This window comes from Phaethon aethereus (genome assembly GCF_964289735.1).
Source record: "Phaethon aethereus genome assembly, chromosome: 1".
NCBI lineage: Eukaryota > Metazoa > Chordata > Aves > Phaethontiformes > Phaethontidae > Phaethon > Phaethon aethereus.
Genome location: NC_138575.1, coordinates 159,483,518 through 159,499,728, shown reverse-complemented (window position 1 = coordinate 159,499,728; position 16,211 = coordinate 159,483,518). Strand labels below are relative to the sequence as shown.

The 16,211-nt window shown below is 41.1% G+C and overlaps 1 protein-coding gene across 1 annotated transcript; it reads right to left on the bottom strand.

Annotated features, from left to right (window-relative positions):
- Positions 1-2,488: 2,488 nt before the first annotated feature.
- Positions 2,489-11,715, bottom strand: SLC10A2 (solute carrier family 10 member 2; the record flags this gene model as incomplete). The annotated part of the gene is made up of 6 exons (XM_082014479.1): positions 2,489-2,622; positions 3,712-3,869; positions 4,468-4,643; positions 6,773-6,861; positions 8,010-8,128; positions 11,294-11,715. 6 exons carry the CDS (start codon positions 11,713-11,715, stop codon positions 2,489-2,491), a joined length of 1,098 nt encoding a protein of 365 aa, XP_081870605.1.
- Between the last annotated feature and the right edge of the window lie 4,496 nt (positions 11,716-16,211).

The window sequence follows — 16,211 nt, the reverse complement described above, 5'->3', positions numbered from 1 at the left end:
TGCCGAAGACATAGCTCCCTCAAAAGTCCTTTATGCTGCTGTGAGATAGCCCACCCCAGCTTCAACAGTAATGGATGGGCATTGATACTGCCCAGACTCCTACAGCTGGAGATTTAGCAGCTGTCACATCAACATAAGCCTGCTTCTGGCAACTTTAAAAAGGCCTGGGGTTTTGTTTTAGGTTTGATGTGCTCTAGAGGCATATGCTGGTTAAGACCTTTGAGCTGGCTTTGCTTCAGGTAAAGCTTGGGACATACGACCCTTGCTAGATGTAATTGTAATGGCTGCAAAAACTGTAGCCTCCATCCGTTATCTGGGGCCCTAAGTGCACATATACATTAAAAACTGTATATCAAATGTGGCATCAGACATCCCATGTTCACTTAATCTTCATCGTTATTAAACATATTTATTTTACACCTAATCTAATGTGTTTTTGTTACATCTCAAAGCCATAAACTTCGTCTGCATGTTAGGTTTCAGTCTCAATTCTTTCCACTTTAAATTACTCCAGTGGGCAAAATTATAAATAGTTTCTGACTTTATTCAGTTCAGTGTTTATACAGTTGCTTTAAATACACACACACACACACAGTATAACCAAGACAAACTATTATTCTTCAATATATCTTCAAAATCTGCTTAAAATATGCATGGAAGCATTGAAGTTTAGCATGGGGAAGGAGTAGCAGCTTGCTGTGTAAGACAGACATGATCCTAACTAACTTCTGCTGCCATTTTTTTGGTGGACATGGGATAAAGGCAATAGTCTTTTTACTACAGATGTTACAAATAGCAGCTTATCCTTTTCTCAATGAATGTGCTGTTTCACATTTATGATTCCTCCATAACAGACCACTACATTTTTCTGTTTAGTCTTTGTTCTGTAAAACATAGCATGCCTTGTTATGTGCTAACTCCTGCTAAGTGTTAAACTCCTCCTTGGAGGTTTTGACCATTCTGAACTCCCCCCAAAAGCGAAGCAATTTCAAGCCTCCCAGAACTCAGGAACATTTCAAGACACTTTCCCCCATGTATGGTAGATAAAAATAATTTATTCTTTGTTTAATACTGGGCACATTTATGCAGCAGTGGAAAGCTACATGTCTGGAACTTAAATTCCACAGTTTCAGTTGTGTTTGTGAAAAACCTGCCACATTAACTCACAACACCTCGGAAGGTCCACTTGAATATGACAAAGAGGTGTGTAGTTTCCATGTGTTGATAGTTGGCTCATTCTTGAATTTTTTGGTCAGCCAACCTCTCACTCATTTCATCTGAAGTTCTCTGGATGTTTTCTTTACATAAGAGCTACAGGACTAATGTATTCACATTGAGGAACGTATCCATAAAAAATTACAGCTGCAAAAAATTTACTGCACCGTTTCTCTTAGAATTATACTCATTTTCTCCACACACTTAGGACAAATTTCCATATGCACTCTTGAATTTTCAGAAACAAATAATGTATGTTTACATCCAATTATTTCTGTCTGTGGTTCGTATAACTAAAATTTTAAAGTTGTCAACAACAGCAGTGTCTACATGTCACAGACACCTGCTAAGTTCAAATACATAGAGTCCATAAAATAACGAAAGTATATCACTCTCTACAAGCACTATTGTCTCACGTTAACAGTAGTGAAGGTAGTCCTGGATGAATCAGGGACAATTTTGTTCCACTTTCAAATGCCTCCCTTTCAGTGCAGAAGTTGATAATTTCTTACACTTCCAAAATCTCTGTCTGCTTCTTTGTATACAGCCGTCGCACTAAAATTGTACTCTCAGCTTTGTTTCTCTATTCATGTTTCTAGCACATAAAAGGCTCAGACTGAAGATGCAAAGCTGTTACTTTCAATTACTTTGGGCAAAAAAATAGAGTCATAAGGTACCTTGCACTTGTTGAAATTACAGCTTTAGAATAAATTAATGCTTCAAACAATTAGTACAGTGCAATGACTTTAGTCTGCCCAAGCTGACCTAAATGAAACTTTATTTCATTATTAGCTTGTTCCAATTTCATGGTTGACGCATGTTCAGTGAAGGTCCTCCAGCCTTATCAGATCTTCCACATCAACTCCTGTTGCTGCTCAGGCACTTTGACAAGGTTTCTCTTTCTTTGGTGTGGGGGCTGACACTAGCAGATGGATTTGCAGGATCATAGGCTGGAGCTGGCAATGCAAATGTCTGCTTGTTTTTTTAGCAATAGCCCTCCTTTATTCTGCCTTTTTTAAAATAAGCCATAATAAAATATTGACTATTTTTAGAGAATTATCTTCAAAACCAAATCCTACAATTGTGGCAGAAACCGTGTTTAAAATCAAAGTAGAAATCTTTCATAAGCTAATAATTTTAAAGTCTTACTGTACAATATCAGCAGAACTTCTCCTTTTGTTAAATATTTCCATAAAGCAATGGCATGTGAGAAAAAAGTTTTAAGTAAGTGGTGTACCATATCTTTTCAGCTGGTGGGAACAGAGGTAATTGTTTATTTGGTCTCATTTGACACAAATCCTCCATTTATTTTAGCATGTGATGATGTTGATTTTGAATCTTCTTTTTCCTCTGTTTTCTCAACATCTGTCTTTGTTTTGACCCGGTGTCTTCTGTAAAGACGGTAGCCTGGGGATCGGTACATATTTAGTATTAAATAAAGAAATTATAACAATTGCCTGAAAAAGACACTGCATTAGCATGTAGCTATGCAACATTTTCCTTCCTTATATTGCTACAACATTCCAACACCTCCAGACAGTTTCTGTAAAGCTTTATTTAATTATTTTACATCAACATCACTCATCACTGGAAAAGTATGTTTAGAAAATAACAGAGAAAATATTTTAAAATCTGCATTTGTTTTTTGACTGCTTTGTGTTCCCGGAGTGTGTAGTGACTTTTAAAAGTATTGCCTGCCTCCCTTGGGAAGCCTTTGGGTTCTTGGCTGTGTCTGTGGGACTGACCCTTACTTCTACGTGAGTCCTGTTTGGCAGGAGCTGGGACAAATTGGTTTGTCTGTCCCCATGCTGTTGCCTGCCAGAGAGGTTGGAGTCAGGGATGCTCCTTGCAGGCTGTGTGCCTGGGGCAGTGCTCTGGTGTCGGGTACAATGGCTGGTTTGGGAGTGGGAGCTCAATAATCACAGCTGGTTTTAGGGGTGCGCAACAGGGACAAAGTCCCAACCCTCAGTATGTTAGCTGCAGTAGCAGAATGCAACTCATGAGAGGTGTATGTGGGAGGAAAAAGGGACCTTTACCTCTTCTAGAAGTTATTTTCTCACATTAACCATGAAGCTGATGCCTAAACTCTCAACAGTTGATAGGAAGGGGAGTTTGTGCACACTTGTGGGGGTAGCCCTGCTGTGCAGCTGTACCCCCAGGAACCCTGGAGTGGTGGAAGAAGACACATTTGCCCTTCCTCAACCAAAGGTAATAACACTCCCGTGCTCAAGGTATTCTCATGTGCCTGGTTGTAGGTGGTGGAGATCCCCCCCTTGTGCTGAAAAAAAAAGAAGTCTTCCAAATCTTGAAATGAGCCTTATACATTCCTAGTTATGTACAGAGCACAGCACAGTGGTGATGCTCAGTAATCACCTGGGTCATTATTTTTTTAACTATTTTCCATTTGATCATTTTTATTCCTTCTTCTTTTCTCCATATCCATTAATAATGAGACTAACAATAATAATACTAAAAGGGAAAATATCTATACTTTACCTCCTAAAATTAGTAGTGCAAACAACAGCTGGAAAATGCTGTAGACGACTGGAAAAGTAAACATCAGCTCAAGTTGTTCAGGAGTGAATGAGAGCTGTACTATAGTTGAACATAGCTGAGTGTTTTGCATGCCTGTTTCCAGAGACACTGTACGACATCTAAAGGGAATAATACAAAGACAATTGTGAAATAGCAGCCTGTGGGTCCTTACGCTTTTTAGTCATCTGGATAAACAAGAAACATACAGTAATGGATAACTAAGAAAATGGTATTCTTCAGCTCACATAGTCAAAAAACACTCTGCAAGTCATATGACTGTTACCACTAGAACACACACAATTTATGGCAGTTCAGCAATTGTAAAGGACTGTAATCCACCTTCAAGCCACGTAGGTGGCACTCACGATGTCCCTCTCTTGTAATGATGTTCTAAATTGGAGGCTGCTGCATCTTTCTGAGAAATTTTGCTGCTGTCCCAATGCACTTATAAGTCAGGTCCTTTTCCCTCATCTGAAGTGTAGGATGTGGGCACACAAGGGGAAGACATGTCAAAGATTGGAGGAAATATCCTATGTACAAGAAAAGTTTTATCTACACATAGTATGGGTGTAGATAAAACTACAGGGTGGGGGAATGAGTGACTCTATAGCGTAGCTAATGTTTAGAGAGAATTGTCAGTATTGATTAATCATTAAATAAAAACTTTTTTCACAACTGAAAAAAGGTTACAGGTCTTTGTCACAGAGGATTCCATACCTGTGCCAAGACAGACCAGCTACGCGGGCCAGAAAGAATCCTAGAGAATAGCCAGCTGCTGGAAATATGGTGCCAATGATCCATAATTTGGGTGAGATAATCCAGGAGCCTTTGTAGAGTATTCCCCCAATGACAGCAATGAGCACGATGAGGATCGCTCCCACAATGGAACCAATCTGTGAGGGGAAAGAGGAAGGACTGTGTGAATAAGAGACCCCAGTGAAATTTAACGGCATCAAACATAGCGTCAAACTTGCCTGTGAGTGTCTCTGAGTCACTGAAATGTCTTATTAAACATAAAACCTAAAGTTTATGGCAATGAGATTCACAGCAGGCAGACAGATTAGATAGCTGCCATTTTTTGTAAACAGGAGATATACGATGTACTTCAATGTGTGACTACAAATATAGATCCAAACACAGCTATAACAGGTATCTATAGCAGATACCTCTAAAACTAGTCTCTTGAAGCCTTGGCTATAATTGTACTTAGAACTGGAGATTAAATATAATTTCACAGGTGTGACCTGAGCAAGGAATGGTGCACATGTTAGAAAATTTCCCTGGAGTTATTGGGAAAACGACAGCCTAATAGTTTGTATAACGCACTTTTCCTCCCCACTTCTTGGGCAGTCACACCATGGGGCTTAGTATAGCATATTCTAACTAGATGCTAGATTGTTGGTGAAAGGAAAATATTTGGCAAGCAGCGGAATAATCTTCAGTGTGCCTGAAAATTTGTGTTTGAAAACTGGCTATTGAGCTTGTACAGCATTTATACATAGACGTACTCCCTGAGTTATCTTATCTCCTGTGGCTGAATGGACTGAGATCTTCACCACTGCTTGCCAAAAAAAGTGATAACTCACTCTCTTCTCAATATCCAAGTGAAATGTCTGCCTTTATGGCATATGTTGTCAGGGATCTCACCGGTAAACTTCTGGGGCTATGCTTAGGATAATCCATTTCTCAGCTGAAATGTGTATTCCCATTGAACTGGCTTCATCAGTCTTTGGCTGAAGCCTTTTTAAGAGCACTGAGTGAACAAGCACTTTTGCTTGACTGAGCTATTAACCACATACACCTAGGAATAAGAAACATGGCCTGGCCATGACAAACTCTTCTATTTTACCTGCCACACTGTCTTTGTGTTCTTATCTCCATTTCTCACTATATGGACCTTAATCCGAAAGCTATGGCTCAATCTTCACTTGATGCTTTATTGTCCTCCATAAAGCAAACTGTCAATGGACCATACTGTGGGTTGTTCACCCACTCAGTAAGAAAGAGGATCAAATGGTGTTTTGCTAAGACAGCAAGTGTCTTTACATGTGAGTTCAAGTGCATGCTTTTGCCTTAACTGATTAAACAGGAATAGTACAGCTGTGAAACCAGACAGAATAACATCCAAGTTCATAAGTAAGCTGTGAGTACATTTAAAAATACAACACAATAAGCTAACAGTTCAAGAAAATGAATTGTCTTAAAAAGACCTTATTTGTGTTCTGTTTCCTGAGCTGATAGCAGAGAAATGATAACAAAGTATAGGCAGAAATACAAGTTGCCAGATTAGATTTCTTTAAGAAAATTTAGGAAATATATGTGTGAACTAAGAATGGTTAACAAAGGCCAAAGTACTCAGCATGTCTAGCAATCACTTTAAACCTAAATCTAATGTTCAAAATGAATTATTTGTTATTAACACTAAATCCAGCTCACTTATTATTATTATTTTGGTGAGAACATTTTTTGAAAAAAACCCCATATTTTTGATGCATCTGAAACTATCTTGCAAAGATAGTTGAATTTTGTACATAGTTTTGTTAGATTCTTTTAACAGTTGGAATATTTTCAAATTTTTTTGTAATAAAAAATTGCTTGAACTCAAAATTGCCCCCAAAAATCAATAAACTCGTAGAAAGTAGAAAGTTTTTTTATTTGATCTAGAATGTTTTCATTTTTTATTATTTTGCAGAGAAAAACTTCTTCAAGTTGACCTGAATAATTTTCCTTCCAATTTCAGTTTACATTATAAACTGAACTCAATTACTAACACAGTTGTAGACAGAGACAAAAGTAGGCTCTTTGGATAATGATGGTTACTAATAACATATGCAACGCATGCATGTTTGTGCAGGGGGAAAGCAATACATTTCTGCAGTGTCTCATTTCTTTTCTGCTGAAAACTTCCCAGCTCTTATGAAGCCAGATACTAATACTATGAATACCAATGTACTGCTTCAGTGGTGCCACTGATTCCATAATTTGTCAATAATTACTAATGCTTCAGCCTTATATATCCTACCTTAAGTATGATTTTTGCTTTACTAGGCCATCTGTGGTTAACATATATTCCAAACGAAACCGGAATTATAAGAGCTACCAGTGAAATTCCTGCAAAAAAGAAGAGAGAAGAGGAGTCAAGCCCAGGTATCGTGCAGAAGTTCATGACTGTAGGACAGACACCATGTAGAGCGGTTGGGGTACAGAGCAAGTCTTCAGAAGATGTTTCTGGTATGTGCACCCCAAAGCACTCATGCATGCTCTACCCACACCTGCCCATTTGCTTTTCTATAGAGTCTGTTATCTTTGGCAGCCTGGTGAAGTAATTGCCATTCTGCTGAGCTACATGCTCATTCACCTGCGTCAGAAAGGCAGACAGAAATTTGAGTGTGCTAATCATCGCTATCCTGTGATGTGAGTAGCTATATTAAATGTTCATTTTGTCTGCAGGTGTTTCGCTACTGTACCATATCGACAACCGGTTTAGAGCTTCTTTTGTTTTGGCCTCCCCCCTCCAGTATTTATTTTGAATGCACAAGCAATGTATGTGATTTTTTTTTTCGCCAGGACAATGGGAAATGAAATTGAAGAATATGAAAGTGACTCTGCTGGCTTTTAAGATTAGCATAGCATGGAACCGTACTTGATAAGCACTAGGGTCACAGCTCTGCAAAGCACTGGAGCATGTATTTCTAAATGCTTGGACTATTTTCTCTTTGTAGCTGGATGAGATTTTTGACAGGAAGTCAAATGAAGCCACTCCTGGCGGTGTAGATTGCAGCTTTTCAAAGAGACTCAGCAGTTTTAATCACTTGCTTAATTATCCACATGTGCTTAAGTACTTTGCCAGATTATGGCCTCAGCACTTAGCACTTTGCAGGATTGTACCTTAAAGCTGTTACAAACAATTTCACGCAGGGGAAGAAGCTATTCCTGTATGAATTATTCTATATTCTTATCCCAGTATCACACAGGTCTCCAAACCATTTGGAAAGAAAAACATGCACAATCTCATGGTAAATATCTTTACAATATTTATAATGACTTCAAGTCTTTGTTCTGCAGAGCTGTGGATGACGTGAAGGGATCTAGGTACCTAATTCCCATGGAAGTTATTGGGAAGTAGGAGGATGAATATTTTTTAAAAATCTGGGGTCATTTCTTCATGACTCTGCAGGATGATGGTATAAAGGGGGTTGTTACTAGAGTGAGGATAAAGGAGAGAGTCAGAAGGTAAAGAGCTGATGTACTGGACTCACCAATGCTGTCATAGGGGAGTACAATTGTGTTAGAATCAGTCCACATCTTGGTGTAAACAAAGAGACAAAGTGGCATCATCCCCATTGCAAGCAGCGTGGAGCAAGTTGTCATGCTGATGCTGCAAAGAAATTGGTTAGAGTGACAGTTTATCTCATGCTAGCCTATAGTCTTTCTCATTTTCTTATTACAACTTAACAGCTTATGCAATGTTGGACAAGAAATGCTGCCAGCTACAGTCAGTTTATCCTGTATATCAGGTTAGAAAAAGTCTAAACGGAGGGAATGGTTTTCACTGAAAAAAAAAGGAACATTAAATATCAATGTGTTCTGCAGCCACAGAACAATAACTTTCAGTGCAAATGAGGCAGTCAGGCAGCCATCAGGAAGGTCTGTTGGCAAGTCCATCTGCATGCTGCCTGTCCGTCTGGCTTCTGAGAGGGTGGCAAGCTGGACAGGGTCAGATGGACATCAAATGGAGCTTTCCATTATACCAGCAGTTCTGGACTGTTAAAAATTCACTTCAAAGTCAACAACACAAAAGAAAAGGTTTCATTGTCTAGGATGCATGATGTAATATATTTCACTTTTTTTCTGGATTGTTTTGCTCTAGGCCAAATAGTAGGTGATGAGAATTACTCAGTGAAGCTGAACGCAAATATTGTTGTTTCTTTGGTTTTTGTGAAGACGCTTCTGTTTTAAGATATAAAGTCTTGAAATCATCAGGCCTAATGCACCTTGTACTAAAAGATGCATTCTGCTACAGGAATGAAGAAGGAGAAGACAAGACAGCAAAAAAAAGGAGGAAATTCTCAGAATCCAAGTAGAATTGATAAAATTATGCCTACAAATCACATGCCTCTGACATAAAAATCATGAGAGAGGGTTCTAGTTAAGGGAATTTGGAAACTTCCTTATGAGCCTCATTTCTGATTTCTCTTTTGTGTGGCTTGCCCTCAGAAAAGGGACTGCTGACTCTGTCCCACAAACTGGGCAGATCCAGACAAACCTAGAAAAATTAATACAGAAACCACAGGAATACTTGCATTAGTTTTGGTTTCTGTCACTTTGCTTCAGAGCTGTTGGATATAACTTGGCAGGAACCTCTGGCAAGAGAGCTCCTACACACAGAGAAAAAACGAAACATGGGCTACAATTAAGGTCAGGTGAAGCCCCAAATGGATAAAAGAGCTTGTTTTCCCTACCTCCATATTTCCTACATCTTCTTACTGTCCCTGTGTCTACTACGTCCTGATCTAAGGTCTGCCTGTTCTCTAAGCCCGGTCCCTGTTCTTGCAGAAGCTACCCGGGGAGCTGTGGGAGGAGATGGTGTTTCAGAAGCAGTTGTTCTTGTGAAATATCAAGACATGTCAAAACCAGGTGTCCCTGTGGGAAGCTTTAGAGGATATAATTTGTGTCTGAGTTTACTAAGAAAGGTATAAAACCTCATATTTCACCTCCCTGTGATTATACGAGCAGTAAAAAATTAATTCCTGCTCTGAATTGTGGTCTCCTTGCACTGGGATGTTCTGAAGCAGGACTAAAGACAATGGTGAGTTGTTATGTAGAAATGTATATATATGTATATAATACTATCAGTTAAAAGGAAAACCTTGGTTTGGTATGATGGGCAGGCTTTTTATAATGCTGTGCTGACTCCAGAAACCAGCCAAGCTACTTACACTGTTATTCTTCTGTTAAGAACTGAAGATGCTTGCATAGCCGTCTCTGCTGTACCTCCCATATCCTCTGGTCCCTGTGTTGTTGTCACAAAGATCCTGACCAAAAGCCTTTGATTTCTTGAGGTGAAAGTCTTTACCTGAAGAATGATCTTTTATAGGTATTTTCAATTTACTTCACTGTCTGCCAGTGTCATGGGATATAAACCCTACTCATATTTATAGCATCATCAATTGGGATTTTTAACACTAATTTCAGTGGCACAACTCGGAACATACAGAGCTGAGAGAGCTGTGTTTAGCTTAGTGTATTCTTCCAAGGAAAGATTAGGACAGAATTTCAGACTTGGGCTGGATATCTTTCCATCTGTGATTTCTTAGACCTGTATTTATTGAAATAGTGTCTTACAGTTTCTAATATAATAGGTCTTTCCTCCACAGTGAGGAAGTTGTTGATTAGCAGAGCTGACTTCATACATAATTTGAAAGCAGGTATTGCATTAACACCTGTATGTGACAGAAAGGTTCACTATTTTCAAAGGATGGAAAAAATGTCTTATTAAATCTACAAATATTAACATTCTTGGTCTATTCATCCTAGCTCCACATCTTTCTTGCTTCTATTATTTTTTCCATTTCTAGTTCAGACTGGCGTATGATAAATTGGATGAACGCTCCAATTTATGTTACACTGTGGGAAACAGAGAAATGATCCTGTTTATTTTAGAGCAAAGTAATCAGGATATAAAAATGAAAAGATGGCTCATTTTTAAAGGCTATTAGAGTTAATGAACCCCCTGTGGAATTTGCATCAAGAGTATGGTTCACTTCTCCTGCATGTTTGATGTTGTAGACCATGCCAGGTGCCTTACATACCTGTTTCTGAGTTCAGAGCACCCTGTCACTGAGACCATCACACTTAGCCACAAAGGAATTTTTTCATTGCACCCTGTATGCAGGGCTGCGTTACTTAATGGCTTCTAGCCTGTAAAACTTTCCCTCAGTTTGAAGACTTTGCAGAAGGTGCCAGGAGCAGATAGAATTACTGCAAGTAATTTTCATTTGTAATCGTTCCCAAGGAGAAAATCTATGCCTGTCTATTCATTGTATAGAACACAAAAGGAGGGAAAATATTTTTCTACAGGTGGTCTTTTTCAAGAAACATTGGTTCAAGAACTATTGCATAGCCACTCTTTTATACACAGGATTCAGGTCCTAAATTCCTTTTTTATTTTTTTTTTTACTTCCCAAGATCTTGCGAGAAACAAAACCGCAAAAATAGTTCGAACTTGGACAAAGTTTTCATAATTCTTAGTATTTTAGATATCTTCATCAATGCTATTTTCTGCAGCATCTGAAGTTTACAACAAAGACATTTTCTAATATACACAATTCTGTTGTGTTATTTTCCTCAGGAATTCTCAATGAACCAAGGATATTTGCTGTTCTGCTTATATTTACTACTATTAGAGTAACTAAACATCTTTACAAGAAGGAAACTCCACCATGCGTGGGCCAGGAAGCTAAGAAAAAGAATCAGTTCTTTCCAATATAAAGTTTACACTGTAAAAAAACACATGAACTATTTAGAAAATGGCGGTTCTTACCTTAGGTCCATGTCTCCATCTACCCAGTAGGCGATGACATTGGAGGCTGTGCCCCCTGGACAGCATCCCATGATCAGCACCACAACAGCTTGAATAGGAAGCACATTAAAGACCAGGGACAAGAAGAAGGCTGTGAGAGGCATAATTCCAAACTGGCAAAGGAAACCCACAAAAATACCCCAGGGCCTTTTTATGTGGCCCCAGAATTTCTTAAGTTCCACATTGCAACCCATGGAGAACATCACCAAAGCCAGCATGACTGTTAGAACAGAACTTAAAATTATGCTCAAAGTTTCATTAAAATTATCTTCTGGTAACACACAAGAGGTGCCATTGCAAATAGTAGCATTTGCTGGACAAGCCGTGGAGTTTTCTGCCAAAGACCTAGCGCTAAATTTCTGGGAAAGAAGGTATGTCTGCATTTTGAAATACAGAACTGCTCAGTACATCCGAGGCAAATTTTCAAGCCTGTGTAAATGGTTGTTTGTCAGTGAGTCCTTTTAAATGATCCAGGAAGCAATAAAGTGCAATAAATACTTGAACACTGTTACTATTCTTGAAGGGTTTGGCACAGTGCTGATTCACATAGTTATAAAAGTTGCACTTGCTCGCTATGGTGACAATTAATCATTTATTCATATGATAATGAGGAATCCCACATCAAGAGAATAGCTGTGTGAATATTTAAGGGTGTAAAGGAGACTTGTGGTGTAGCTGAGCACACAAAATGAGAATCATAGGAGGAAGAGGAAGTTTAGACTTCATTCTTTGAATTTCTTGCATGCCTTTGGGAGAGCTGCTCATGTATGCACTCTCACTGGCATTACTGGGTCTGTGGGGTGGAAAGGAGCGCCTGAGACATGAGAAACCACAAGCAGAAGTCCTGAACCAGGGTTTGAAGCTGCAACTGTTGCTAAGTGATGCAGCATTCACCATGACACGCAGGTTCATTTGAATGTAGTGAGATCCTCATTAGGTCATATTTCTAGTATAATAGAAGTTATGACTGGTGTACAGTGACAACTCTACCACAGGGCTGCATGCGTATTTGTGTCAATTTTGGCTCCTAAATGCAACTTTTACGTAATATTTCAGATTCCTTCTCAGCTTCCACGTAACCCTGAAGATGGTGAGGATCCCTGACTGCAAGGTGATGCAGTCTGATAAAACATCACCTGTACTTTTGGCTTTGGCCCATGGAGAACTGCCGCTGCCCTGACATCTCCATGTCCCTCCAGACCAGGAACTGTCTGACCACCTGGTGGCTACTCTTCCCCACTCTTGTCTCACCTTGCTCCCGGCCACATCTACCTCCATCCTGAGCTCATCAGCTGGGGAAAGGAGCAGAGGAGAATTAGAATCACAGAATTACTAAGGTTGGAAAGGACCTTCAAGATCGTCAAGTCTAACCATTAATCCAGCACCACCATGTCCCCTAAACCATGTCCTGAAGCGCCACATCCACACATTTTTTGAACACTTCCAGCGATGGTGACTCCACCACCCCCCTGGGCAGCCTGTTCCAATGCTTGACCACTCTCTCTGTAAAGAAATTTTTCCTAATATCCAACCTAAACCTCCCCTGGAGCAACTTGAGGCCATTTCCTCTCTTCCTATCGCTGATTACTTGGGAGAAGAGACCAACACTCTCATCGCCACAACCCCCTTTCAGGTAGTTGTAGAGAGCGATAAGGTCTCCCCTCAGCCTCCTCTTCTCCAGACTGAACAGCCCCAGTTCCCTCAGCCGCTTCCAATAAGACTTGTGCTCCAGACCCCTCACCAGCTTCGTTGCCCTTCTCTGGACACACTCCAGCACCTCAGCATCCTTCTTGTAGTGAGGGGCCCAAAACTGAACACAAGATTCAAGGTGCGGCCTCACCAGTGCCGAGTACAGGGGCACGATCACTTCCCTACTCCTGCTGGTCACACTTTCTGATACAGGTCAGGACGCTGTTGGCCTTCTTGGCCACCTGGGCACACTGCCGGCTCATGTTCAGCCGGCTGTCAACCAGCACCCCCAGGTCCTTTTCCGCCGGGCAGCTCTCCAGCCACTCCTCCCCAAGCCTGTAGCGTTGCATGAGGTTGTTGTGGCCGAAGAGCAGGACCCGGCACTTGGCCTTACTAAACCTCATACAACTGACCTCGGCCCATGGATCCATCCTGTCCAGATCCCTCTGCAGAGCCCTCCTGCCCTCCAGCAGATCAACACTCCCACCCAACTTGGTGTCATCTGCAAACTTACTGAGGGAGCACTCGATTCCCTCATCCAGATCATCTATAAAGATATTGAACAAGACCGGCCCCAGAACCGAGCCCTGGGGAACACCACTTGTGACCGGCCGCCAGCCGGATTTAACTCCATTCACCACAACTCTCTGGGCTCGGCCGTCCAGCCAGTTCCTCACGCAGTGAAGACTAAACCTGTCTAAGCCACGAGCCGCCAGTTTCTCCAGGAGAATGCTGTGGGAAACGCTGTCAAAGCCTTTACTAAAGTCCAGGTAGACAACGTCCACAGCCTTTCCCTCATCCACTAGGCGGGGAAGGGAGGGAGGGGGCTAGAATCCGTGGGCTGTGCTTTCTTGAGTGGCATGGAGATTTACACTCCTTCTGGCACCTTCTGACAGGTGCAGATGGCACGGTCACATTTCGCTCCAGCTTGGACTAGAAATGGCAGGTGGTGAGAGGAGGAGTGTGGGGTGGTGAGGGTGGAGGAGGAAGAAGATGCGTTTGCTGAGCTGACTGTGGGGAGCAGGGCGGTGGGGCCAGCATGCTGCTTTGGAGCCATAGTACCCAGCCAAATCTGATTGTGTCTCCTTCAACATGGCAATACCTTCAGCATCCATACTCGGGGTAAGTGTGCAGGTCACCTTTTTTTCCTTTGTGGCACGAAAGTTGGGAGAGAGATTTCTTGTGCCTGGCTTTAGTGTGGCTCATTGTTCTCTGTCTTCCCCATGGCTCACCAGGGATGAGAGCCTGAGGCAGGGCAGCTTCCCTAGGACCCTTCTGCAGTGTGACAGCTATAGGATGAGCTCTGGTTGTTCTTATGGCATAGCTAATGGCTTGCATGTATGTTGGACCAGAGGAGCTTCGTGGAATCCTCGATGAATTTGCCTCCTGCTGTACATCCTTGTTCTCCCTCCCCTACCTTGATTCGTGTCCTTGTCTTATGTATGCTTTCCTGTGGAAAAATATCATAGGTCAATCAGCACTTAGATATCTTTACTGTGCTTATCACCCTAGTAGGTGGATGCTGTGCAAATAATCATGTATTAAATATCACAATAACTTTGCACCACTCGTATTCTGTAAGAGCAAAAGAAGGCAGGAGAGCAGCCAGTTGAGGTCTTCATAACAAAACAGCAGCAGCAACAGCAACAAAACACAGGAAAGCTGGGATAATTTTGACTATACAGCATACCTCAATCTCAGTCTAAAGTTTCTTGAAAGCCTACCAAAGATTTTGGATCTTCTGGTTAGTCAAAGGTTTTCCCCTCAGGATTCCTCCAGAATTGAGAATATTTTCAAGGGAAGAATTTTGATGCTTCTTTATCTGTACCCATGCTTTGGGGCAGAATTTGCTTCAAGTGTAGATCTTGGACTAAAATCAAGTCCGAAACGTAAAGTGCAATTGATGCCCCCAAACATCTTTCATTTTCAGTACAGAAATATTTTTTACTAGGATAACATGGCAAGCCGTAATTATCTTCAGCAAGCAAGACTCCCACTGAAAACCTCAGCATTTTGTGCCTAACCTCAGTGTGCAAAATGATAGGTGTTGCTATATTTTTTTTTTTTTTTACTTTAAACAATGAACCGTTGAGGGAGAGCTGATTGCATTAGAAAGGATTCCCCAGCATGCTCAGATGGCACCTGTTCCTTTACAAGGGGTCAGCTAAATAGCTGTATCTCCTAAGTCACTGTTGGGTGCCTGATGGGAAAATGTCAGAGTAGCTTTATCCTCCCAGGCAGCTGGCAACTCCTACCCTGTGATTAGTGCCACATCTGTGTGACTATGATATGTCTAATAGAACAACAAGCAAGGTAATAAGGACTAGATGAAAGGAAGAGAAGGCTACAAGGTCTTGGTTTGGCAGAAAACTTATTCTCCTTATTACGCTTGCTTTCAAACAAAATGTTTTAGGAGCTTTCATTTTTTCAATCCAAGTCTTTTAAAGGGCTAGCTAGCTTTTAAAAGCACTCTTGTATTAACATTTTCTACAAAACCTGTATTAGAGTCGGGATTTGCACTTGAATTTGCTTCTTGTTGGAACTAAAATTTTTTACTAGAGCATCTTCAAATCTCCAACAAGCCTTGACACTAGGGGTGATTGCCTAGGCCTGTAAATATCTGTGATGTTGTGGAAACCCAGGGTGAGTGGTTTGGGAGAGGAGGTGGGGGATCTCCAATGCAGAGCAGCTATTTTTCAGGCAGAGCCTCATGCAGGGACTTGCTTTTGCCTCCTCCCTCCCCCTGCCAAGTGCGTGTCTGAGCTGTGAAGGGGTGTTTGATGCCATCCCCCAGAAACAGCACAAACACCAACCCGCTGTTGGTCTCCAGCCTCTGCTGAGACATGAGTGTCCAACTCTCATTTTGGAGCTTGACTTCTGGAAATGGAGTGGAGGGGGAGACCTTCTTGCTCAGGCTTTGGGCTTGACTGAGGACAGAAGGGACATCAGCCACTCCTCTGCATGGCCTTGTGGGTCAGCAGGTTGTGTAAACTTGATCTGTACTTACTGCTAGGTTTGCCTTCATTTTTCTCCTTTATTGTAAAAGCAATGGTTCCGAGTCATTAGTTCATCAGCTAACTCTATAAAATCTTAGATCACAAAAAATCCTTCCTGGAAACAGAACTGAGCCCTTCTGAATACAGCTTATTACTAGGCTGACAATGCCACAATTTAGCACAGATGCTAATAT